Source organism: Oreochromis niloticus, linkage group LG9 (assembly GCF_001858045.2).
Source record: "Oreochromis niloticus isolate F11D_XX linkage group LG9, O_niloticus_UMD_NMBU, whole genome shotgun sequence".
Taxonomy (NCBI): Eukaryota; Metazoa; Chordata; class Actinopteri; order Cichliformes; family Cichlidae; genus Oreochromis; species Oreochromis niloticus.
Window position 1 is genome coordinate 33,224,105 of NC_031974.2, and position 26,336 is coordinate 33,250,440.

At 41.4% G+C, this 26,336-nt stretch overlaps 1 protein-coding gene and 1 long non-coding RNA gene across 11 annotated transcripts in view; one reads left to right on the plus strand and one right to left on the minus strand.

Moving 5' to 3' along the window:
* The first annotated feature begins 5,857 nt into the window (after positions 1 to 5,857).
* The window catches only part of LOC100711676 (microtubule-associated protein 4), a 111,024-nt gene continuing 90,545 nt past the window's right edge, over positions 5,858 to 26,336 (plus strand). For all 10 annotated transcript variants that reach the window (XM_025910428.1, XM_025910432.1, XM_025910434.1 and 7 more), the window contains exon 1: positions 5,858 to 6,007. In XM_025910428.1, the coding sequence (XP_025766213.1) occupies positions 5,908 to 6,007 (100 nt within the window). In that variant the 5' untranslated portion in view covers positions 5,858 to 5,907. The remainder of the gene's footprint in view (positions 6,008 to 26,336) is intronic.
* On the minus strand, positions 22,141 to 25,521 carry LOC112847861 (uncharacterized). Its single transcript, XR_003221692.1, has 3 exons — positions 24,975 to 25,521; positions 24,519 to 24,582; positions 22,141 to 23,033 (listed from the first exon to the last, which is right to left on the minus strand). It is a non-coding gene; the product is annotated as an uncharacterized LOC112847861 (long non-coding RNA).

Sequence of the window (26,336 nt, forward strand, 5' to 3'; positions counted from 1 at the left end):
CCTATGAGCAAGCACTTTGGTGACAGTGGGAAGGAAAAACTCCCTTTTAACAGGAAGAAACCTCCGGCAGAACCAGGCTCAGGGAGGGGCGGGGCCATCTGCTGCGACCGTTTGGGGTGAGAGAAGGAAGACAATGATGTTGGTCCAGGATCAACATTGCAACTGACCAATGGCATTCTCTGAGCATTTAGTTAGCATTACCCATTAATTTAGCTAATGATTTTAAAAACTTTCACTAACAAACCAACAAACCTGGACTGACGTCACAGTGATGACGCAGGAACAACACCAGTCCAGGGATATGAGCTAAACCCTGGAGCACACCCAGACACCTCTGGGCAGACAGATGTGTATAAAATCATAAAAGGTGATGGAGGCGCATTGGTACTCCTTTATATTGGGGAAAAACAGGTTGTTCTTCTGCATTAATGGTCATTTCTGCACAGTCTTTTTAAGTTCTCAAGATGAAGGAAAACAAACACCCATAACGTGTCTTCCCTTATACGCAGTTACATGGAAAAACCCTTTCCTGTACTACAAAATCAAAAGTTGTAATGGAGGAAGAGGGCAAGCTTGTTGTTGAAGTGCAATAGTCCTTTAAAGAGTTAAGACTTGTAGCAGCTTAACCAAGTCCATTTGAATTTAAAGCACTTTATTATCATTATTATTTTTAAACAGTGCAGATGTTTAATAAAGACTCAGGAATGTGTCGCCGATGTCACAGGTCTGATTTTCCTTTGTCTCAAAAAACTCAAACCAATCAGAAAGAAACAAATTGGATACGCGGTTACATTTCAGCGGAGTTCCCCTTTGATGCAGAATTGTGACGATTGTATTTCACTGTGTGTCTATGGTGTTTATTTATTGTCGTAGGATTATGATGTGTCTGTGGATTTCTCCCTTTCTTTCAGCATGTAACAGCTCTCTGTGTTCTGTCATTCTTTTGTTCACTCTGATGACATTAATACTCATACAGCCACTATCGATATTTATTCAGTATTTATCCATATTTAATTAACATTATTGTACACTGAAAAATTCTCAATCAACTCCTGCCTGCAGTCAAGGCCACATTCGGTATCAGATCTCTCTCACCCGTTAGCTGTGGAAATTGTCGGTGTCTGTGCGGTGATTGGACCGCGCGGCTGTGCGTGTGCAGCCGCTTCGTAAAGGTGCACTTTAAGTTTGAACCAAAGCAAGCCCGTGCTGTAAACAAACCACCTCTGGTGACATTGTAATCTCTAATCCAGCTCTTTCACTCCCAAAAGATTGTCGTCGTTTGAGTTAAGTGCAGAAACGCAGCTGGATTGAGTGTAACTGTAAACAAAGATCTTTTTAAAGTGACTTGATTCCCGAGGGTGTGATGGGTTGGTTAGGATGATCGATGATGCTGTTTAGTGACGGCACATTTTAAACAGGGATTCCAGCTTCTTTCAGATGGACTGGAGCTTTTTTTCCTTCTTCTCAGTATTCTGTAGTTGAAACGTGAGTGAAAGCATCACGGGTGTTTAAAGCTGTTAAGGTGACACTGACCAAATCTGCTGAGCTCTTTTTACTACTGAACCCTACCTGGTTTATTTCACTGCCATCACCAGTTTTGTTTGGTTTTTTCCTACCAGCAGTCCCTGCCTGTGCTCTCCAGGAAACAAAGAACTATTCTCGACTAAATACCCAGTGAATCTGGCTTCTTTACAAAAGACTTCCTTTCTTTCTTTCTTTCTTTCTTTCTTTCTTTCTTTCTCTGACAGTGCAGTCAGTGGTATTTTTCAGCAGTGGGCTCCCATTGCCATCTCACATACTGTAGTGAGTCTTCTGTTAGTGTTCAATGACAGTCACCTAGTGGCCTGAACTGTGTCTTTACATTCAGAACTATGACCTCAAAACTAGAATGTGGTTGTTGTGGACTCTTCTTCTCTGACCTTGTATGTAACGGTAGACCTTAGTGCTAGAGGACACATTTATGTATGCATACTGCATATTATAACAATAGAGGGTGCACTTTCCAAGAAAAAAGAAACCAAGGGAGGGGACGGGCGAATGTTTTGGTTTGTGGGCAGTTTTTGACTTGTGGGGGCAAGTGCTTCTTCCCCTTTGCATTTAGACACACACACACACACACACACACGTACAAACATAAGAACTGCCTGCACACTTAATACACATGCCTCCCCTTAACAGCTCTTCCATACTGCTGAGCTTTTTTCAGCTCTCTTCTACTTTCTATGAGTTCTCACAGACTTGCTATTTGTAGATATTTTGCGCACTTGAAGGAGGGAGGGGGGGTTTGGTACCGTTTACACAACACTGGATCTATTCTGCCTGTAAATACCACCTTCTATTACTTGTAAAGGAATCAAACTCTTTGGCACTTGTATAGCCAGCACTATGCAGAAACCGAACTTTCTTTGGCATGCTTTGAAATGCAGAATACTATAGAGGAAAATATACAAAACAAATAAAGACTGCTCTAATTTCTTATTTAAAAAAAACAAACAAGGAGCTGTCCATGGTAAAAATGGATGTGACGATGATGACGGTGATGAGGGTGATGAAGCTAAAGACTTTTAATATTGTGCACATTTTTACTTGCATGCTGCACTGAAAAATCATCCGGCAAAGAGAAGGTTTGATGTGCAAAGCAGCTGATTTTTGCTGTATGCTTGCAGACTGTGTGTAGAGTGAAACACTGAATTCTTCCAGGTAACGGGAGAGTCGTTATTTATATAATACATATATACATACTACTTCCAGGTCATGGAAGAGAGGGGTACTGAATAGCTGCAAACATAGTGATCTTAGATGATACAATATTATATTGTATACTTGTATCTTTGGTTGCAAACCACTGTAACAGAGTGATGCATGTGTGGCAGTCCTGGGCAGAACTGTTGACCGTTTCCAAAATATCCTGAAGCACTTGATTCCCCATATCTGGTCTCCGGGCTGTCTCGCCTGGGGGAGTTAAATAAAGTACACCTACATGAAATGCATTTTTGGACCACATCTTGCTTTTTAAGTGTGACGTGGTAAAACCTCTTAGCAATAGCATATCTCTAACACATTTTGCTTAGAAGTACTGAGTCATGACATGTCCCATCAAAACCAATACTTTAAAAATGGCAACTCTTTTTAATCTTGTATACTCTGGCAGTCTATGGAATACTGCTTAGCCATAAAATAGTAATGCTGAGCTCGCCAGTGAAGCGCTTCTGCAACCCTATTTTCTACAAAATTGGGAAAATGTGTAACATGTAAGAAAAAAATCACAAAAAACCCCAGAATTGAAACCACAAACATCACATCAAATACTGAACAGGAGAAATTTGACATTGTTTTTTAACCTGTGGAATGTCTCACTCTAAATATGTCAGGCAACAAGTCGGTAACACGATTGGGTTTAAAAAGAGAGCATGGTTACAATGTTTCTAGAGGGCCTGCTGCCATCCTGATGATATCTATTTCAATGAAGGCCTTTGTCATTGTCTACATTCGTTAGGACAATGCTAAACACTCTGCAACATTCTCCAAGTATTCCAACAGCACAGCTCTTCAGTAAGAGTCCAGGTGCTGAACTGGAGTGCAGGTTTAACTCACAGCAAAGCTAAATGTATCCTTTCTACATTTTACACATAAACCCAACTTTTTTTGGAAAATCTGGGTTGTCCAAAGCGCTAATGATTCATATCAAAGACTGCAAAAGGTTGGAGGGGAAACGGTGACGCTCCAGGTTCTGATTGTGTGATAGCATAATCAAATGGTTGATCTTTATAAAATTTGAAAAATATTTCTTTCAATAAACCTCTTTGAAAGCAAAATCATTGTGACTCGACTGATTTCTGTGACATTTTAACATTTTAGCAAAGAAAAACAGTTTTACTCAACGATAACTTCATGTTGAGGTTTTCAATTCACCTTTAAATCAGACCTGTTACTTTTTGTGTAAGGTTGCTTAAAAAAGCAAGTTTTCACACGATTCTACGCAGTAAAATTATGTACACGATTATGGCTCCCAGATGAATTACAAGGCTAAACAGCAGCCAGGTGCTGATAATCAAATGCACTTGACTAAATGATCATCAGCAAGTGTGAGCACCTTTACAAAGGCAGATGTTTCAGCAGGTCTGGAGCATTCAGGTGTGTGTTAATGCAATACCAAGCAGGAAAGGCATCAGCAATTATCTGCCTAAGAGCAACTGTTGGTTCTTAGCAATCTGGGAAGAGTTATAAGTCCATTTCCACACAATTTCAAGTCCATTATTCTACAGCAAGAAAACTTATTCACAAGTGGGAAACATTCAAGATAGATGGACAGACTTCAGCAAAGGACAAACCGTGCAATTATCAGAAAAAATGCATAAAACCCAAGAGCTACATCTCAGACTCTACAGGTCTCAGTTAATGTGTGAAATGTTAATGTTTATAACAGTACAACTACAAAAACAAATATGGCTTTTTTGGAAGGGTTGCCGGGAGAAAGGCCTCTTAAAAAATGTATACATTCACAAAGCTTCATCTGAACAAATCACAAGACCTCTGGAACAATGACCTTAGGACAGATGAGACTGGTGTGGAGCTGTTTAGCCATAATGTACAGCATCACGTTTGGTAAAACCATAGCATATCAGTGCAAACTCCTCATACAAGGAGTCAAGTACAGTGATGGAGGGATGATGATTTGGGCTTGTTTCGCAGAGGCAGGACCGGGCAGCTTGCAGTCATTGAGTCAACTATGGAGTCCTCTGTGTACTAAAGTCTTCTAGGACCAAATATGTGGCAATGAGTCCAACAGCTAAAGCTTGGCCAGAGCTTGGTCATGCAAGAAAGCAACGATCCCAACCACAGCACCAAATCTACATCAGAATGACTGAAAAAGAACAAAATCAAGGTGTTGCAGTGACCCAAAGTTTAGACCTCAACCTGACTGAAATGCTGTGGCAGGACCTTAAGAGTGCTGCATAAAAATGAATGCATACGAACCTCAATGAACTGAAGCAGCACTGTAAAGAAGAGCGGACCATAATTCCTCCACAATGCCATGTGAGACTGATACATGACTAAAGGTAGTTCTATAAGCTACTGAAACTTTGGGTGTATTTTGTGAAAAGTACAAGTTTGACAAGAGATGAATTTATATAGTTGCACGTGTGTATATGCACTAACAGGCCTGGAGTATTGTAACCACTCTACAGCCAAGCAGGTGGCGGTAAGACACATAAATGTTGCTTTGTCAGATGGCTAGAACTGCCTGGAAATGACGTTTGTGCTTTCCACCACAAGGCGTCACTATAGACCTACACTATGTCAAGTGGAGCATTTTTTTCCTGCTTTTGATTTTTCTGTGGATTTTTGCAATCTCACCACCACAGAAGACACGCTTCCTTGCTCCAGTTTGTGAATCAGATCCAGTAGATTAGGTGATGAGTTGTAGTAAATTAAATCAGCTGTTACTTCTGTCCCCACTACCCCCAAAAGCAACACAGGCAAAATCAACTGCTTGTATTTATACCATCAACATTAGTGGACACGTGTGGTTTATACTTTCCCCTTGGGTCTCTGTAATTTTCTGTAGCTCCTGTAATTCCTGTTTAGCCGCTTGGTAACATTCCACGGATCAGGGCGGTGTAAGGGCGTCTTCCTGGGCCGTGGCCGTATCCAGAGTTCGTTCCCCGAGGCGATTGGACCGGCACCGTCCCGTAAAAGGAGTCAAACTTTTCTATTGAATGCACACGGTGTCTGTCAAAAGCCAACGCGGTGAGTAAGGGATCTTTCCGGGATTCAGACGTTTTGATTGGACAGTAAGGCCTTCAAGCAGAGTTTTAGTCTTCGTGCGATTGGTTAAAATGAGAGCCAGTTCACGGTATCGTTTTGTGATTGGAGCCGAGGCAGTGCTGGGGGCGGGGCATATTTATGCGCGTCCAGCAGCGTACACTCTCGGGTGGGCGGATCGTAGCGGTGACAGCGACGCTCGGAGACTCTAGACAAACTGTCAAAAAGGAGACAACTAACGGTGAGTGACGCTGAAAAATGAACGTTCCGTTCTGTGTGGCGTGTGTGGTAACGCCCGCTGTGTGCACTGAGCGCGGAGTCGGTGGGCGGAAAGCCGCAGTCTTTGTAGCAGTGAACTGACGGTGATTTTGGATGAGTGAGCTCACAGGGCGCATCGCAGCAGGGACTGTGTACGGGTGTAGGTTAATGCTGCCTTCAGGTGCGCCTCGGACACTTTTACTTTCTGAAAAGAAGTCTGCAGAATTAGCACGCTTATGCCTTAGGCTAGTTAGCACCAGGGTGGTATTGTTGTCGTGAGTTTTTTAGGTTTTATTTCTTCCTCTGAATGTCCGCTTTGCATTCTTATTATCACAGTAGTGAGTAGATCACATGCATCCGTGCCAGTATTCCCGACCGCTATAGAGACAGCATGGTGAAGTTGCACTGTCACAGCAGACTCCCACACTGTTACGCAAGTTTCCCCTTTATATCGCTGTTTCTGTTGCATCTGTCCATTCATTCGCAGTCTGCAAGAACGAGCCGTGAATAAAAAACAAAACAAAAAAAACAATCCTCCTTATACTGTGCTGTTATAGTGCACATGGGTGTGGGTTTCCTCCGAGCTTCGAGGACAGAATACACGAGCTGTCCCCCAAGAAGCAGCCAGCAATTCATTTCATGCACAGATTACAGCTTTTTTTTTTTTGCATCCAGTCATGGTAAAATATTTATTTTTCCCACAGCTAAAAAACAAAAGTGAAACTAACACAGCAAGTGCCAAAGTGCGGTTTTTCTAGTAGCCACTTTTGAAGCTGGCTCCCAAAAGGGAGTCAGTTTTCGAAGAGTCTAACATTAAAATGCTCAACATACCAATATTTTTAAAAAGCACTCTCTTTCACTCTCTGTGGATAAAAATCTGTATGGTGGGTGGAATTTTCCTCATAGCTTTAGCTGAAAACTTGGCACTCCACCCTCATGACCAGATATGGTCACGTCTTGGTCCAAAAACCAAAGTGGTGAAGGAATAAAACTAGTGTTTGTGGTTTATAATCCAGAGTTCAAAACCGTTAGGAGATGTCATGGTTGCAACGTCCGTCTTTTATGTACAGTGTGTGAGGAAAGCAGTGTGTAACAAGCAGACAGTTTCTGAACATGTTCAGCTTTTACTTGAGGAACAGTGGCCCACAACTTCACTGGTTTTCAGACTTATTGGAGAAAAAAACCTTTATGCTGGCTCCTCTGTAGTAGGTAGGTGTGCACATGTGTGTGGGAAGGATAGTTATATCTAGCACAAAAGATTCAGGAGTTGTATGGACTCAACATTGAACTATTTGTTATCTAACCCTTTCAGAGGAATATCTCAATGAGTAATGTTTTGGTGTGGTCTGCAGTTGCACGTGTTCTAGTCACTGTGAGACCACTCTGTGTGACATGCACTCTCATCGATGACACATCCAGTTTTCAGAGAGATACTGTATCTGCTGTCACTGTTGTTTTAACTCTTATCACAGCCAGCTTGTTACACTGTTACACTGCTCTTAATGTTGCTAATAGTTGTTTAATATTTAAAGAATAAACCTCAGGCTTTCCCTATTATGGCAGAAAGTGGCAACACAGTATAGGTTGGATACCAGTGTGAGAACCTATCGGCCTTGTTGACTGATGTCAGCATATCTGCAAACAAGATGGAATTTACTGATGTCACTGTCCCATATTTATCTGCTGCGTCACACTGTTTTTGCTCTGGCCAAATGTTCAAGGATAGTGTGATGAATTCTGTCACAGTGAAGTTTTGTTTCCTTGGAGCAAAGTGGGTGGGGACAGCACCATCATGTCGAGTCATAGTTATTATCCCACTGATAGTTGCTGAATAGCATCGACTCGTTAGCTAAGAATAAACCTGTAACCTGTTGTACCTGTAGAGGATTATTAACGCAGTAACACATCATCCGGATGTTAAACCTCAGCTGTCTCAGAGCGTTCTAACCAGGTTTGAGGAGAGATGCCAAATTGCAATTAAAAGCAAAAAAATGAATTTAACTTCATCCCTAATGCACAAATCACTTTCCAGCTTGAACCCACATCTGTCCATCTTAATTGGTGGGTGGAGCTTGCTCAGTTTTCCGAACAGTTTCATTGTGTCGTTAAGCTAGTCGCTCTTTGGCAACAGGATTGCATCATCATTATATGTGATGCAGCACAGGAACAGCCTACTGGTGATGTAATCAAGAACAACAGGACTTTCCATTATTGCCAACATTCGTCCTCTTTGCGTCATTGTCTGCAGAGAAAACTAAAACTATGTCCGGAAAATTAGTTTTATTGAACGGGTTCTGATGTGTGAGCTTCAAAACGATGATGAGCTATTTTGCCCCGAATCTTTATGGAGCAAAGCGCTGCTCAGTGCAGCCACACAGGAGTGTGACCTGGCCGGTCAGTCAGCGAAACTTAGTGATGCTGGAAACCTTTCCATGTTTAGCCTGTGGCGCTAATGCTGTCAATCAATCGGTTACATCTTGTAACCTTAGTGAAGTTTTTGTTACAAGTTAATTATATTTTTTACCAGATGTTCCACTTATTATACAACTTATTATACAACTTATTATATGCCTTTTATTTTTAAAGTACATTCAGAAAACTTGGAATTCTTCTCATTGATCAACATTTTTTTTATGAAAGTGATACATGTGAGTATTTATCAGTTTGCATCATTACCAAACATCTTCAAGTATTGAGCATCTATATAAACAGATTCTGGGCTTGGTTTTTGCATGCTGCGTCACATCAGGTGTTTCTGCAGGTTTTCTATCTTGAATGTGTCGTTTGTGAACTTTTTTATTTTTTTATTCTGCCGTTCCAAACACGTGTGCATCACCTCCTTTACATGCAACCTTGCGCCTCCACCTGCACTGCAATTTAACAGTAAATTTATCACAGAAATTGATATAAAGAGGACTCACAGCAGAGCGGATTGACCCTCTGTAGCAGCCTCCCTCCCTCCATCACTCCTTCCATCCAGATTACTCTGCAATCCTCTACCAGCCAGATTACTGAGTGGTGGGGAAATAAGAGGTGGGACTGATCTAAGGCCCTGGATTCATTATGGACCTGATCCAGTCCCATCCCTAAAATGTCCTGATGCTTGTGTCATTCTGCTGTAAGTCCACCAGCAGCCCTGAAGGCTGACGGTTATCAAACAGTGATGTCTTTGGTGAACTACTGTCACTCCAGCTTTCACAGGAGTGGCTAAAATGAGAAACACACTGTGTTTCTGTGTGATCATTTTCTTTCTAGGGTACGATGCACATCTCCTGTTCTCTGTGTTGTTGAAACAGTTTTTAGTTTAGGTGTTTTAGGTTTTTTATTTTTTACTCATGTTGAGAAGAGAAAGTACCTCAAAAGTCTTTTACTACATCTGTTTTATAGAAGTATGGTAGCACAGAGCGCCTGCCAGAGCCCATGTTTCCAGTGGAACATCTGGTTTATTCTCTTCCAATTTTATAAATCTACAAGTTCTAGCTCAACTTTTCATATTCTATTACAGGATATCTGCCACTGTCTGACCATTCACCAGTTTAGGCACTTTTACATATTGGGGGAAATAAATATTTTTTCCCCTGCTGAATTTTCTGATGATTGTTGGCACGATTATTGAACCATTTCTGAATATTCGCAGCAGTAGTTGTCGTCTTTCTCATCAAGCTTCATACTGATGGTCTCATTCCAGCCTTGTGCAGGTTTAAAATCCTGTCTTTGACGTCCTTTGACAGCTGTTTGGTGTTGCTCATGATTGTGGAGAGGTTGAAATAGAAGGAATGGATTCTGTGCTTTATAAACATAACCAATCGAGATCAGGATCTGTAACTCACTGAGTGTTTGTAATCTGTATGCCACACATGCACACAGTCTGTGGAAGCCAACATTCGGGTCAGATACTTATTTCCTCAAAGGCGTGCAAATTGATTTGTAACGTTTATCTCATTTTCTTCTCTGGATTTTCTGTTTCTGTTCTGTGTCTCCATTAAAATGAAACTACCATAAAAATTGGAGGCTTTCCATTTCTTACAATGACATTTGTAAGAACTGATTATTTCAGCAGGGGATCAAATAATTAATTCCATAATACCCAGCTGCCTCTTGCCAAAGTCAAATACCACTCAGTAGTTTTAAAGCTGTGCACAGTTTGAATTTCTTGGAAAAACTCTTCAGCGTTCTGGACTGAGGTGGGACTTGACGGTAGCCTACTGGTGAATTCTGTAGGCAGTGCAGATCCAGTGTTGTCTTGGGAAAGCTGAACATACTGTAAGAAAATTGGGCAGCCATGTTGAAAAACTGCAATTGTGTGCCAAAATCTAGTGACAACTAAGAGTTGTTTAGGGAGTGCAAAGAGACCATCTACTAAATTAAAGCTGAAAGTTTAACTGCATCTGAGTTGTTTCATTTAAAGTCATTGTGGTAACGTACAGAATGAAATGAGAAGAAAACTTGTCTCTGTCCAAATATTTATGGACCTAACTGTACCTGCTGTTGTTTCTGTAGCCAAGGTTTCTGTAACCTTGTGTCGGTGGCACAGTTGACTCTGCCAGGCTGAAGATCATGTCAGTTTTTACCGCCGATGCTAAATCAAAGCAGGAGCTCATAGATTCCCAGATTCTGCAGCTTGAAAAGATGAGACTTTGTGGAGAAAACTGAATGTTGGAGTATCAGAGTAGACTGACTTTCAATCCTGCATCATAAGTGATGAGCATGTTTGTGTGCATTGCCTGTTCTGCTTGGCAGTGTCTGGCTGAACTGGTTCTAACACCGGCACATCGTCACAGGCTGCCAACTGCATTTATTGTCATAATAAATTTCCAGAGTGAAGCTTATTCTTTTACAGATGGTTGGCCACGCACTGAGGGAAACGACCTTTCTGTTACATAGGTCGGCCCATGTATGGTGAAAACTCCTTAATGTGCTGTTGCTGGATTGATTTCATCTTTCTTTTCCAATACTGTAGCATGTGAAGGATGATCACACAGTGCAGAGGTTTATTTCCTGTTTAAATCTCTCAAGCCTTGGGTGGAATTACTAATGCTGCTTTTATCTTTTGTTGGATTGCATTGTCTTTAAATAAATAATCAAAGCATGCACGGTCTACTCCATTCTAGGAATTCCCACTCACTGAAAGACAGATGATTTAAAAAACAGAAAAAGCATTTGTGGACACACGTCGAGGGTCCACAGCTTTAAACATTTGGCCGTTTTTCCCCAAGAATGAAAAGAATTGTGAAGTACGTCAGCATGTAGAGTAAATGTTCTGAAATTTTGAATGAAAAGGTCACTTATTGTTATGAAGAAGACTGCTTTTTTCCTAACCTAAAGAATATTCATGAAACACAGAGTGAAGGTCAGGTAACACGGGTAACGCTGTAGTCTTCTCTGAGGTCATTCGTGGGTGTAAACAACTTTTACTTTACAAATTATAGACATGGCACACTTTCATGGGATTAGGATGAAAAACAAACTCCACAGTTATTTCATATTTATAAAGGTCCCCGGGTAGCTTTTGTTTAGCTGGTGTAAACCTGTCATGAAATACAGATGTAGGAGTCTATATTTCATTTCATAGGAGTTGTAAGTTCCTCTAATAATATCAGTCCTGTGCAAATAAGGATACAGTGCACAGAGCGGTAAACCTGGACCTTAATGCTTTAGCTGGATGAAATTGTTAATAATTGGGCTCGATCCCAGATTTGTTAGTTCGTCAAAAGAGATGTTGGATCTGTTGTCACAGCCACACATCTGTAAGGTCAAACCTACTGAAGAGGTTCATTTAGAGCTGGGCGATAGAACGATAACGATATGTATTGCGAAATAACTTTTTCTCGATAGAAAAATTAAACTATTGCGATAGACCTCATCTCTCTTGCGCTCTTAAAAAAAACAAAAAAACAAAACAAAAAAAAACAGCCAATCCAAATTAAGTAGCGCAGAGCCGACCCAATCACAGCCGCAGCTTCACGTCACGTGACTTGTTACGTACAGCACAAGTGCCAAGCCGCACGTGTGTATTTGTTTGGGAAGCAGCCAGCCGCCGTGCCGCCCGGGTAATGGAGGAAATGAGTTTGCCGACTAGAGAAAAATCAACCGAGGGCGTGACCGAAGGTTACCGAAGAAAAAACAGATGATGGTTCCAATACCGGAGAGCTTGTCGAACGGAAGGGCCACAGAAGTTCCGTAGTGTGAAGGTATTTTGGCTATTTCAAGTCTGACAAAAAACAGAGTAGCGCGCACTGTAAATTGTGCCGAAAGCAAGTCTGGAAATACAATAAAGCGGTGCATGCTCAATCTCTGACTGAAAGCGCTGATTCGTCATTCGGCTTTTGTCAGACTAAAGTAACTGTTAATAAAACTGTTTGAAAAGCTAAGCTATACAACAAGGAGAGATTGAGAATTTCCTTTTAGTTCTCAGTTTATTTGATATTGACAAAAGTTAGTCAATTTTGTCTGTTCTTCTGTAAAACGACCTAAGATTTATTTTTAGAATTAAAATTTTGTTTCTAAGTGGAATTGACAATTTAGTCTGTTTTGTTTGTTCTATTTTGAAACTTAAACGCTTTAGCAGCCGCCCTTTGTGTCTGAAAAAGTCTCATGTTCCTTAAGTACATCTACCCTGTTGAACTTATTATGGGAAATAAATATTTAAATCAAAACAAGCTGCTGATTATTTCAAATATAGTTATTTGGCTTATATCGTGATATATATCGTTATCGCCTGAAATGAAAAAAACATATCGTGATATGAAAAAATCTTATATCGCCCAGCTCTAGGTTCATTTGATGTAAACTAAATGAACTGACAGCCTTAAAGAGTGCTGCTCAGCTGTGGCTGCTCTACTCTGGCATCAGGCACTGGCTGCTGTTTAATGCTATTGCTGCGTATGCAGTTTAGTAGAAACTCAGTTTCCCTTTAATGCTCAGAATAACTACAAAAATGTGCATTGCTGCATTCTGTCAGTGGCTACAAGGTAGATGTCTAAAACCAGGTTTGGGCAGTGCTGGCTCTGCAGCCCAGGTTGTTCTGCATTTGTTTTTATACTTACCTTCAGTAAATCTTCGATCTATATGTTTTAATCAATCTATTTCGTGTTTTTGTACTTTTAGGCTTAATGCTCATTCTGTATTTATTTATCTTTGAGGAGCCAGTGCAGCTTGTTTGGGCTTCAGCAACAAACCGACTGGCTGGTTGGCTAAAAAAGATCACAGTCTGGGTTTAAACTTCAAATAATACAAACTTATAGTACTGTGAGTGTTTTTACGTTCATTTCCTGGTGACAAACCGGTCTTGTTTAATATCTGATTGGTTGATGTTCATTAAAAAAAGACTAAAAATGCCCAAAGAGAGACATAGGAAGGAAGAAATAAAGGAAGGAAGGGCTGAGTAGGGAAATAATGAGGCAGGCAGGGAAGGGTCGAAGGAAAAACAAGTTCTTAGTTACTCCGATGGAGAGTTTCTGTGTTCTTCTCAGGCTGTGGAATGACATTCAACAGCCTGAGTGTCAACTCATTGCCCACTTTCTCTTCATCCTGACACCTGAAAAATACATCTCGCCATGACGTAGGGCTGTTCGATATAACGATATATATCGGATGACGATATCGTCTATCGTTTCATTTTACGCTATCGTTTGTTTCGTGGTGTCGCAAAATAAACTGTTTACGGCAATATTTTTTCATTATTTTGATGGTCACTGTAGCGGCTATATTAATTTCCTAAAGTTCTCTCTTTCTCTTATATTTAATATAACCACACTACAGACGGACAAGCGCTTGTTTTTATGCGTTGTCGTTAGCAACAACGACGGTAACACCATCGCGTGTCCGCTTGTTTATGTTCCACATAAACCTTTCACAATAAAGCTCAAGATCCTGTTGAGACTTTTCAAAATAAACTGAATCACGTGAAAGATGCAGAGTATTTACGGATGAGAAGCAAAAAAGAGCCGTCAGGTGCTAAAAAATAAACCTTAGACTCAAACGTTAGAACAGGCTTTTCCCCGCAGCACGCTGTGTAATAAATACTCACAAAGAAAACGGCGGCTGTTACAACCTATGTCTAAAAATGTATCGTTTCATGCATCAGTTAAAACACTCGACGCCCAGCTGGAAACACTTCACGCAAGTCGAGCTGCCCGTCATTCACAGAATTTACAGAAAATGTTTCCTTTTTTTGATTTATATCGTTATCAGACGATAGATGTCTTAATATCGGGATATGAGATTTTGGTCATATCGCACAGCCCTACCATGACGGACTGGGCATCACGATTTTTGTAAAATCTTAAACTATGTCAGAGAAAGCCCCCTAGAGTCACGTGAAACTGAATATTAGATTAGGTTAGAAGTGGGGTTTAGGAAAGCTGATCAGTGCTCCACAGTCAGGATCATCCGACTAAAGCAGGATACAGTCTTTAAGGTCATTCCAGCCTCTGTCTAGGAATCAGGAAGCAGAGGAAATCCATCATCCATTTGACTCTGCAGCCAAACAATGCAGATGGCAGTTTAGTGTGGGACAAGGACTCCGTCATAATCCTTACATAGTGGGGCTTTCCCTTTTTTATAACATGAAAAGTTGAAGCATTTCTCTGAATGAGCGTCCTTTCCTTCCGAGCTCGGCCCGACCTGTTCTTCAATCATTGTCAGCGCTCTTCTTGATTCCTCAGCCGGCACACTGCAGCTTTAATGTCAGGAACACTGAGGTGGCAGCTGGTAAGTTTCATCATTTCTCTTGGTGAAGTCTGAAGTAGACCGCTTTGGTGTAAATTATAACATAGTTACACCCCCCAGCATTGAAAAGGCGTGTGGGTGGAAAGCTGTCTGTGCCTTATTTCACAAGTCATATTTACCTGTCAGGACAATGCTGTCGCATGCTCGGCCACCTAAAGGAAATCAATAACTCGAATATTATCTGTACTCAATCTGCCAGCAGACAGCTGTTTGAATTACTTAAAGCCGGTGCAGTGCACCAGAGTCCGTTAGCAAATTTAAGAACAAGTTCTTTATGATAAATACATTTTTTCATGAACGGCAGGAGACGTCTTTACAATGAGACGGTCAGCTGCACCTGCTGCTAGTCGCTCAAACTGTTGTGAGCCTATTATGCAAATGTGTTGGTGCAAACAAAATGTTTGCTCGTATGTTTCTGGCTCATCAGTTATTGGCTCTTTGATAGGAGGGGGTGGGGCGACTGCTATCTATTGCATTACAGAACTCCCTTATAAGTTTCCATTTAGGGTTTGTGAATGTTCCCTACTCATTAGGTCTCCAAGGGTCAGAGCAAGGACAGTGGGTGTGTAACACAGTGAAGTGAAATTTTATGTCATTGTGACAACATTGGGTTTTAATTTGTTTGCTAGAAGTTCATTAGAAGTTTATTTTGCTTTGTAGTTTTCTTCGTGGATCTCAGAACAAAGAAAAAGAACCAAATCTTCATTTTGACCCACACCTCCCAGCCCATTTAGGGGTGCTTGAACAATTAATTATACAAGACTAGAACACAACCATACAATCTGCCACACAGATGGAAGCATTTAGGATTGGACGCCATCAGTACTCGGCGCCACACTGGTAAATATCCGGTCCTGCCTGTAACACTTTCCATCCTGATTATGTAAGACTAAATGTATTTTACTGTAAAGTCATTGTAATGATGATTCACTGTTGATGAGTGTGCTAAACACTTTTCAACCGTCTAAACCAGACTAGACTGGCTGGGATTGAGTCAGTTTATATCAAGGCATCAGTTACAGCTCAGTGTGACTTTTGTCTGATCTCCACTGTTGTCAAAGATATGTTCATATCCAAGAGTCTTCAGAAAGTGTGTTGGCAGATGAGCTTGCAGTTAGGCAGATGGTCGGGTCATAGTTTGTCCAAACTTGAAATGATTTCCATCAAGTTGGAGTTCCTGCTGTTCACCAACAGAGGATTTGTTGCCTTTAATGCCGTTTGAGCTCATTACGAATTATTTTGAAGGAACTCAGAGCCGAGCGAATTTATGATCCTCAGCGATGTCAAATCCTGAGCCTGTTTCTATCAGGCAGGAGTTCAGAGAAAAAGAAACACTCCTTTCTCTTCCAGGAAGAGAGAAGAAAACATTTTGCTTGACTCAGGTTCACCTCTTAACTCTCAAAGAATTATTTATCACTATTGATTTCATGCCAAGTCAGTATTGCAGGCATTACATGTTGTGGACTGTTACAGAGGTCAGATTTCTTAGGGGATGCAAAGCAATTTAGAGCTGCAGTTCATTCAATTCATCAGTGATGACGGGCATCTCAGGCAGGTTCTATTAGTGGTCAGTCCAAACCTACCGAGTCAAAGACCCCCGGTTCGATCCTGGGGAGAACACAAATCCCTTTGGGGTTGTGACGGCCATCCGGCATAAAAATCTGCCAAGTCAATATATAGGGAAATATGTGAAGCTACTTGCTGTGGCACCTCCTTTCAGCAATGGAAAGCAGCTTTATTCTATTCAGCCATTTTTTTTATTCTTCAAGATTCCCTCACCCATCACGACTGTACCTACTGGTGAGGATTCATAGACATGCAGTTAGTGGGGTTAGGTGAGTTGGTGAGTGTCAGTGGTCGTCTGTCACTCTGTGTTGGCCCTGCATCAGATTGGCGACCTGTCCAGGGTGTACCCCGCCTCACCCTACGGTAGCTGGGACAGGCTCCAGCCCTCCCTGCAAACCTGAATTGGATAAGTAATTAAGAGGGTGGATGGAAATCTGAAAATGATTACAATCCCTGTTAGTCACATTATGTTTAGACCCAAGCCAACTACTTCATATTCTTTATTTTGTGCTTATTCTCTGCAGCCATAATAGAACAAAACCAGGAGATAAATGAATAAATGTAAACATATGAAATGAAAACAATAAAAGTTGATGAATGGAAATGTAGAAATATTTAATTATGTTGTTTTTCTTTACTGAAATAATGTACTTAGAAATTTACATAGCATTTGTATTTATTTATTGTTTATTAATATTAATAATAATATGACATGGATGGATATTATTTGTACTTTTTGTACCAGCCTGTACCAACAATGGTTATTTTTGTTGTTTTGTATCAAACGTTTTGTGCTGAGGAAGTAAAGAAACGTTAATCTTTCAAAGTAATTACAAAAATCATTCTTATCTTTATCACACTACCTTTTAAACATTAAGCCAATACAACATTATTGTAACACAACAGATGAACATTGCCCAGTGATGTAATTCTTATTTGCAGAAGACACACCAGTATACTGGCCGGGCACTGGCACTGGGATCAGCTTTATTGACTGCCATAGATGCATCAAGGCCTCATGCCCGCTGAAAAACACAGTCTGACAAAGTTATTTAACATATTTAGTTGTTTCTGATCCTTTGTGAAGGAGCCCCTCCACTTTCGGGACCTTCAGGCAGGATGTGGGATGCTGTATGCTCACCGCTGGCTTCACTGCACTGCTCGGGAGAGCCACAGAGGACTGAACAGCCAAAATGTCCAGCAGGTTTCCGAGAGCTGTAATACATCTGTGCATCTACTGCACTTAGCTTCTCACAGATAGGCACTGAACAGCTTCAAACTGCTATGTGACTGCTAAACATGTGTTTCCCCCTTGGTCTCCATACAGGCATGATGGAGTCTTATACAGTACACAGAAAAACAACATTTCTTCCATTTTTACCTTCCCTGCCCACTGCTGGCTGCATGCCTCTAGTTTACGGCCTGTGTGGGTTCACAGTGTGCAGTTCAAAGTTCTAATTAGTTTCCAATAATAAAGATTTTCAGAGCTCAGTGCAAATTGAGCAAAGTCCTCTGTGAAAATGTCTTTGTCAGGCTGAGAGATGAACAACGTGATGTAGCAACCAGCAGTGCTAGTTTCCAAGTGTGGCATTGACTGATCCCTAAATAACTTCAGCAGCCCACAGTGCCATGGACTTTCCACAGTATCATTTGTCTGCCTTACGGGACAGTTAATGGTGTTTTTACTATACTGCAATAAATAACTCAGTTTAACATTTGTTTTGCAGCTAAATCATGAAAACCATGATTTGGAAAGGTGGAGGTTCCTCCTGTGATCATTAGGTGATTTTATACAGATACATCTCAAAGCAGTTAGACACACACACCGGTGTGTGTGTGTGTGTGTGTGTGTGTGTGTGTGTGTGTGTTTTGCGGGGGGGGGGATTGCGTGACAAGGGCAGATTGAATGAATGAAATGATGGAGGGATTGAGAGTGGAGGGGAAGAATGTGATGGTACAGAGTGAGCCGGTCACTGTAATCCCCCTCCCCCCTCTTGTTCCCTCCAATGGCAGCAGCTGGACCGGTGTGTCAGCAGCCAAGCTTTACTGCTGCCAATCAGACCCTCTGGGAATTATACAGCAGGCGACAGAGCCGGGTGTCACACAGACGAATGGGCAGGTAGATTCACTGAGGTGGTTACGAGGTGTCCTCTAAACAATTAAATCCTGAGAGGGTGAGAACATCGTGCTGCTGAACTATAAAACAAAAGATATTTCTTTTATTTTTGTTATCTTTTTACCTTCAAGGATCAGTTCTGGTCTCAGAACTTTGATAGGCTTAAAACTGACGGACTGATATGTCACAGAGTTGTTCCTCAGAGCTCTTTGAATACAAAACAAAGAAATGAGTACGGCTGCTTTAAAAGTTCCACAAAATATGATTACATGTTACATGTTACATGTTACTAGTGTTACTTCTAGGTCAGTTCTAGTTTTTGTTACATCAATAAGAATTTTTTTTTTTTTAATTAGGGTAGGTGGAGGTCAGCGTTCCAAAGGAAGGGGATGTTTAGAATCCCTGTATATCATTCCCTGTGTCTATATGTTGTCAGTACAAACAAGAGCACACCAGAGAATTTCTGATGCTCTGCTAGAACAAACACTGGGGTTTGAGTCCATTACATGTGCCACAGATAACAAAGATGTTAATAAAGCCAACAGGTTGACTCTAACCTATCAGGTTTAATTGTTTAATGTGGAACAGCAGGGGTTCACGGTTGGATAAGCATACTTCTGTTTTTGTGGAACATGCAGTATTCTGGAGGAAACTATTTAATATTGTTTTTGTTTGAACCTAAAACTTGGTAAAAGTTCTTGCAGAGTGGAGTTATGAAAGTGTTCAGTAGTACAACAGAGGACAGGTTCCAGCTGTTCTCGGTGGGACTGAGCGGAGCTCAAACATCAGCTTCTGGGTTCTGCTCCACAAGCACGAATGCTTCAGTGATATTTGTTGCCTTGTTTATACCTAAACATGCAGCTACAGAGCTTTCCTCAACAGTATGTCGTGGATGTTTTTGGTGGGAGTAATGTGGTGGGTTTAAGCAAAGGGTATGAGGGATACAGTTTATATTGGACATGTAAGAGGCGTGTCCAAGAGAGAGTCAACGGGTCAGAGTTTAGACACGTCTGTGATAACAGGAGGACCGAGGGAAAGGACATAACGTCTTCACTTCTCTTTAATCATTCACCCTTCAGTAAGAGAAAGTTTGAATCCCAATGGCAAGGTTCCAATTTGAAGGTTTTATTTTCAGACAACTCTTTTAGACACTGTGAGTTACTCATTTACTGACATTTACCCTTCATCCCAATAAACAAAAGGTCAGTGAGACTGAAGCTTTTAATGAGATGTAATAGCTGATATTTAACCCCGTGCTGTCCAAGGCCTAATTAGTTGTTTGTTCCATGTAAGGACAGATGTGTCTTGTGAAAAACAGCACTGTGCATCCAGCAGGACAATCAAAGTTTAAAGTCAGTCAAGTCTCAGAGCAGGCGGAGATCTTCTGGTCAGTGTGTTGTTCCAGCAGACTGAGCTGCCGTGTATGTGCCCTGTGGCATGTCCTAGCCCTGTAATAGTCTGTGTCCACTACCTGTGTGTTTGTTTTAGGATTAGAGATTGACCTCTGTGTGTGTTTGTGGGCGTGCGTGTGCGAGCGCTGCTTTGCATTCCATTTCAATGTGTAATCTTCACATTTCAACAATCGTGCTCAGGGCATACGTGCATGACACCACACGGGGGATTCATTCATAGAGAGAGAGACATGAAGTCCTGTGTGTGGACATCGCTACCTGTCTGTCTGTCTGTCTGTCTGTCTCTGTTTTCTAATGTGCACTCTAATGGGGCGCAGCAAGTGCTCAATTATAAAAACATGCCCTGAGAGTCCTGTGTAATTCTATTAGGGGTAGAACACAGCTCTCTCTCTCTCTCTCTCTCTCACTCTCACACACACACACACACACACACAGTCAAATACCAAACACTAGCCCTTTCACTTAGCCCTGAAATGGGCCCACTGTGAGCTCTTATGTGAATGAGTGAGCAACAGAGGAGACACACACACACACAGACACACACACAGACACACACACATATTAACATTACCTTAAGTGGAGCTCTGTGAGGCAAACATCAAAGACAGACTGGTTGCTCAGATCAAATAAAGACGGGTACACACACACACACACACACACACACACACACACACACACACACACACACACCACTTCATTGTAAGTTATCTGCAGTGTTGCTGTGACGTCAGCGTTCAGTGTTATTCTGCGCCATGATGATTTATTCAGTATGAGTAAATACAAACTTTATTACATGTAAATGTGAACTTGTTGCTGAAAAACTAAATTTGGATAAACATACTTCCTGGAAAGAATTTGGGGAATTGAAAGTAAAACTATGCTGCACTCAGCACTGGGAAAGGAATGACAGTCACAGTTGTACAGTGAGTAATAAATGAGTGAAGAGCAGATTGTTGCTGTGGGCTCGGCTTATGTTCATTCATCATTTTTAACTTTATAAATCTTTTTTTCTTATCCGTGGCTACTGTTCTCTAGCATCTCCACTTGCTTTTCACTGTGGGACTTTGCATTTCTTGTTGCCATGTGATCCATAATTTCAGCATCCAGTATTCTACTTATTTATGTATGTATGTATTTATTTATACAATGATGTTACACTAGTTAATGTATGTATGTCTGCTGTTTTACACATTAAACATGAGTTTAAGGAAAAACTCTAAGTTTAAAAAGGAAATAAAGAACCTGATCACTAACATTTTGTTACACTGACTTGGCTGCAGTGACCTCAGCTGAACTGGAAGAGAAGGTCGGTCCCTGTAGGTCATTCTGCTAAACATAACTCTATGCAAATAGAAATCGAATCTTTTTTGAAGCCATTTGGATTCATACAGTTTACAGATACACACTCTAAGCTGGAGAGCCTTTTCACCTAACAGATAATTCCACGTTTGTGCCATCCGTTGGTCTCCTCTGCTCGTCTGTTTTGAAGGCTGTCATGGTTTCACATCATGACTGCTCAGGAGGGCGGAGTCTGTGTACTTTATGCACACACACAGAGTTCACTCACGGACGGGAGAAACTCTCCATGTTTTTACCATTTACTTGGGAAACCCCTCACACACAGGATCTCTGCATTATTCATCTGCACATTCATTATGTACTGCATGTGGGGAATAAGAGTTACATAATGTCCTGGAGGTACACATCCTTGTGCTCACTTAATCACTTGAAAAGGCCTAAAACCACATTGTATAAAAAGAACTGCAAGCCGTCTCTGCCGTCCTGTCGTTGTAAACCCAACAGATATGACATTTCAGAGCAGTGTGTCCCTCGTGAGCATGTGTTTCAGTCACAATGCAAAAACCAGGCCCAGGACTGTGCTTCAGTTCGTCATCAGACTGCTTGTTTAAGCCTCATCTGATGGCGTTGAATCTGAGGGGCAGGATTTATGCAGTCTGTTACGTCAGGGCTCATGTTTTAGGGACAGCAATGATGTTTAGGTAGCTGTCACTCAGCATCAAAACTAGCTGCAATGATTTTGTGCACTTGAAAAAGTCATATAAAATAAAATGAAAATCTAGAGCAGGGTGACCAACTCCAGTCTTTGAGAGCTGCAGCTTTTAGATGCATCCTTGTTCCGACACACCTGAATCAAATGAATGGCTTGTTAGCAGGCCTTTGCCAAACTTGATGGCATGCTGACGAGGTACTCGGATCATTTGATTCAGCTGTGTGGGAGTAGTGATGCATCTAAAAGCTGCAGGACAGCAGCTCTCGAGGACTGGAGTTGGACACCCTGATATAGAGAATATCCCTACTTTTAGTATTTGCAAGACTGATTAAGCAAAATATATATCACAGCTTGCATGATGATGATTTGGTGCCAGTGTTTATTGACTTTGGATGTCTGCAAGACTATGAGTCAAAAGCTTTTAGAAAAGTTCCGTGTTTCCTTTGTAAACCTGCACCGAGTCTCCTAAATCTTATTTCTGGCAAATGCTCTGAATACACTAATACTTACAAAGACTAAAAATAACACTAACCTAAACTAAAAACATTTTCAAACAATCAAAAGTAAACTGACACTAACACAGTCTCTCTAAATTAAGAACAAAAAGTCAAAATGAAATGAAAAAATACAAAGTAGAAAATACAAAACTACTAATCAGGCCGTGCGGCGACGTTTCCGTGCGACTGAGATGCTGGAATATCCGTCCAGTGAGAGTAACATCCGTACGTCAGAGGCAGCTACAACCACTGACCCTCACACAGCTGTAAACATTCAGTGTCTCGTCCATAACTGACATCCAAAGGAGGGACATTTGATACTTCACATCAGAGGTCTTGTATACACACATATTATAGTATTGGTCCATGACTCATTATGATTCATCAGTTTCATCAGCAGTTAATGGACTGCTTCTGTATGATAAGATGAATAAGCATTAACTATCTAACCGAGGTCATCTGATTTCTAAGCATTAAAAAGCATCAAGAAGGCTTTGATTTAATTATGCATTAGTGTGCATGACCTGCCCAGATGCATTTGGTTTTCTCCTCTCTGTAAAGCTGGTTGTATGGAGACTCTAAATTGCCCCCAGTTATCAGTGTCCTCTGATATACGGCCAGTCTGTCCAGGGTGTGCCGCGTCTCTGGCTCAAAGCATGCTGGGATAGGCAGTAACCCTGTAAAGAAAAAGGTAGTTGTTAAGTGCAATTCACCTCCAGGTGCTTCTACTGCCATTGAAAAGCTCCCTCTAAGTCCTCTTATGTCAGTGCTTCGTGCACCACATGTTGGGTCTCCTCCACAGTCCTAAAACATCAACTTTTCAACTTACATTTCATTTCATTTAAATTTTGGGTGAAAAAGCAAAAAGTTGCAAGGAGCCAATAAAGCATAGCGATTTGCTGCAGTCAGAAATGTTGCACATATTCAACACACTGTCATGCTTAACCCAGCTGATGTGATCTATCCATTGCGTGCCATTTACTTGATTACTGTTGTTGCTTCGTGACTGTTCCTGTAGCACTACTGTGAGTCTTGAGTGGTTAAAGTGGGATTTGGCAGATAAATGAACCCCAAGAATCTGGTGCGGTGCAGAAAAATGGCTCAGCACAAGATAAGTGTACTGTGAGCTACAGATGACTTGTTTTCAGACAGGCTGTGATCAGCTTGCCTGTGCTGCTGCTGTGGCTCTGAGATTTACTGCCCTTTGTGGATTTAGCCAACTGTATTATACAGTATATTAGCAGATGTTACATGGCTGATGATACTATCGTGGCTGCTTTCCAAACCCTGCTTTTCATAGTATAAGTGGAATTTGGCAAGTGCTACCAAGAGCATCATCAGCTTAAATTCACATTGATGTCTGCTACCCTTGACCTAACCTGCCATGGCAGCCTTACTTGCACCATGCCACAATAGTCTGTTAATGGTAAACTTTACCATAATACTGGATACCACTCTGTTCCATAGCACTTGTTTAAAACTCTTTTCTCACACCGTTCACTAAGGCAACAGCTTTCATGGAGTAGTAGGAATATTTTTACATTAAAATTTAAATATTGATGTCAGAATTTAGCAATTTGTGTATCTCTAGGTAATAATAAAAACAGTGCTGCAGGTAAGGGCCTGTGAGTGTAGACGAATATGTCAGTCAACCTTTTTTGTCACCATACATCATTTCTTCTCCCACTACGAAATGAGAGACAAGAATTGTGGAGTTTTAATGTAGGTATATATGCAGCTGACCTGTCTGAGCTTTATTAAACTAACTGTTTTATTATTTCGGGGAATCTTACGTGTGCTTTTCGAACACTAGGACACTCCGTCAGGCGAATGCTGTGTAGGAAATCTGAAACCAGCGGTAACACCAGGCTTTTATTTGGATATTAGTGTTAGTTGTCAAGCCTGTAGAGTTATCCCCTACTGTGGGTGACCCCACCACCAGACCAAGGTGTGTGCAGGCGGCCAGCGTTGTGCTTTAAGTTTGTTTCCACAGATGTACATAAAGACCGATTGTTAGGACTTTTATTACTTCTACATTTTGTTAAACATCATCTTTGCAAAACACTCGACTGTTTTTGGGTTACTTTCAGCTTTGAAGGAGGTGAAATGACATGAACATTGCAAAACAGAATGTGGTGTAGAAATGGTTTTATCTTAGTTACCGTGGTTACGTAATCATTCCAAGCCAAAATCTTGGTCAAAAACACCTGATCAGTTGGCCTGCACCTGTTTTTAGATGGGCGAGCCACAAAGAGAAGAGATTATATACAGACAAAAAAGTGAAAAAGCAACATCTGAATTATTAGATCAGGTCAAACTGTCATTTTTTATTTTTTGTACAGGAAACTGTTCCACTATCTGTCTTTATCTACACATCATACAGTGCATACCATGTGACCCTACAGACCAGTGCAGCTCATTGAATATGTTTGCCATTAAACTGGGTATTACAGTTACTTTGTTATGTGTCCAGCTCTATTTGAAATAACAGTGCTGGTCGTTGCCTTAGCTGCAGAGGCGGGTCTCTCTGATGACAGAAACTTGGAGGGCCAAAATTAGAAAGTAGCCAAGTTCCTTTAATTTCTTACTTCTGCAGCTGTGTCTGTGTGTGCACTCACACCCAGAGCCACTGCACATGGTCACAGCCGTTTTGTTTTGCCACAGTCTCCACTGGTGTCCATAGTGTGACGTTAGCATTATGGGGCTCAGGTAACTGTCTCCACAAAGAAGGCTGATCTCGACTGTTTAAACAGACTTTGGTCCCCATAATGTGAGTAATACAGATGTGCACAAACACACTTCTCCAACAGTACTCCGAATGTAGGATCACTGTACTGCACCTGTGCACCTCCTGAGACTAATTACAGCGTCTGTGTCTGTGTGACACACACGGCTAGACCACGCCCTGAATGCAGCAACCAATCAAGAGGCACGTGGGACTGTCTGTGTCTCTGTTTTTTCCTCTCAGCCACACGGAGTAATCATAGTAGTTACAGTTGCAGAGCCTGGTGGTGACTTACCACTAACTTCATGTTGTTGTTTGTACGCGTGTGTGTGTGTGTGTGTGTGTGTGTGTGTGTGTGTGTGTGTGTGTGTTATGACTAGAAGGTTGAGAGACCATCTGTCTGATACAGTAGAGTGTACACTGGTGTCCGTGGCTGTGGGTGTGTCTGAGGATCTGTTCCCTGCTCTGATTTTCTCCTTTATCCGAGGAAACGATCCGTAATAAAGGAGGACTGTTGTTTGTGCTGAATCACTGAAGTGTTTACTGCTTGTAAATAGTTCAGCGAGTGTAGCCTTTCATACCAAACACAAGAAGTCAGCAGCATTTTGAAATGGTCAATCCAAATATGCAGTGTGTGTTCACCCCACTCACATCCCAGAACACACAGAATAGCCGACACACATTTTTAAAGTCTAAGTAATCTTAATAGGATCGATTAACATGTTTTCTCCTTGCAGGTTTTACAGGCTTGTAAACACAAGATGTGGATTTGCCAAAGGCTTAGGTGTGATCTCGTTACATTAGGACAGAGCGCTGGGACGATTTAAATAAAATACCTGCAATTCAAGAATATCAGCCAAACGCTGCTTTTCTCACCAGTTGGTTCTCTGTGAATAGCTGCACTATTACTGGTTTTTTGCGTGTGCGTGCTTGGGTGTGTGTTCCTGGTAGGGCGCACTGACAAAGTGTTGCGATTGTGTGACTTTGCTGAAGTAGACTGAATGGCCCGCCAGGAATGCCAGTGATAGCATCTCCCTCAGATTAGTGTGATGGCAGCTGGACACACGGGGGAAAGCAAAATCTTCTGTCACCTCCAGTATGAAATGTAACTGGTTTGGTTGTAAGTGTGTCTGTGTGTGTGTGTCATCTGCATAATAGAATAAACGTATGCAGTTCAGACAGGAATGTCTGCTAAGGAGTTTTTATGACATGACACTTGAGCGTGACAGGCTGGGGGATCCCCTGTAGGCATACT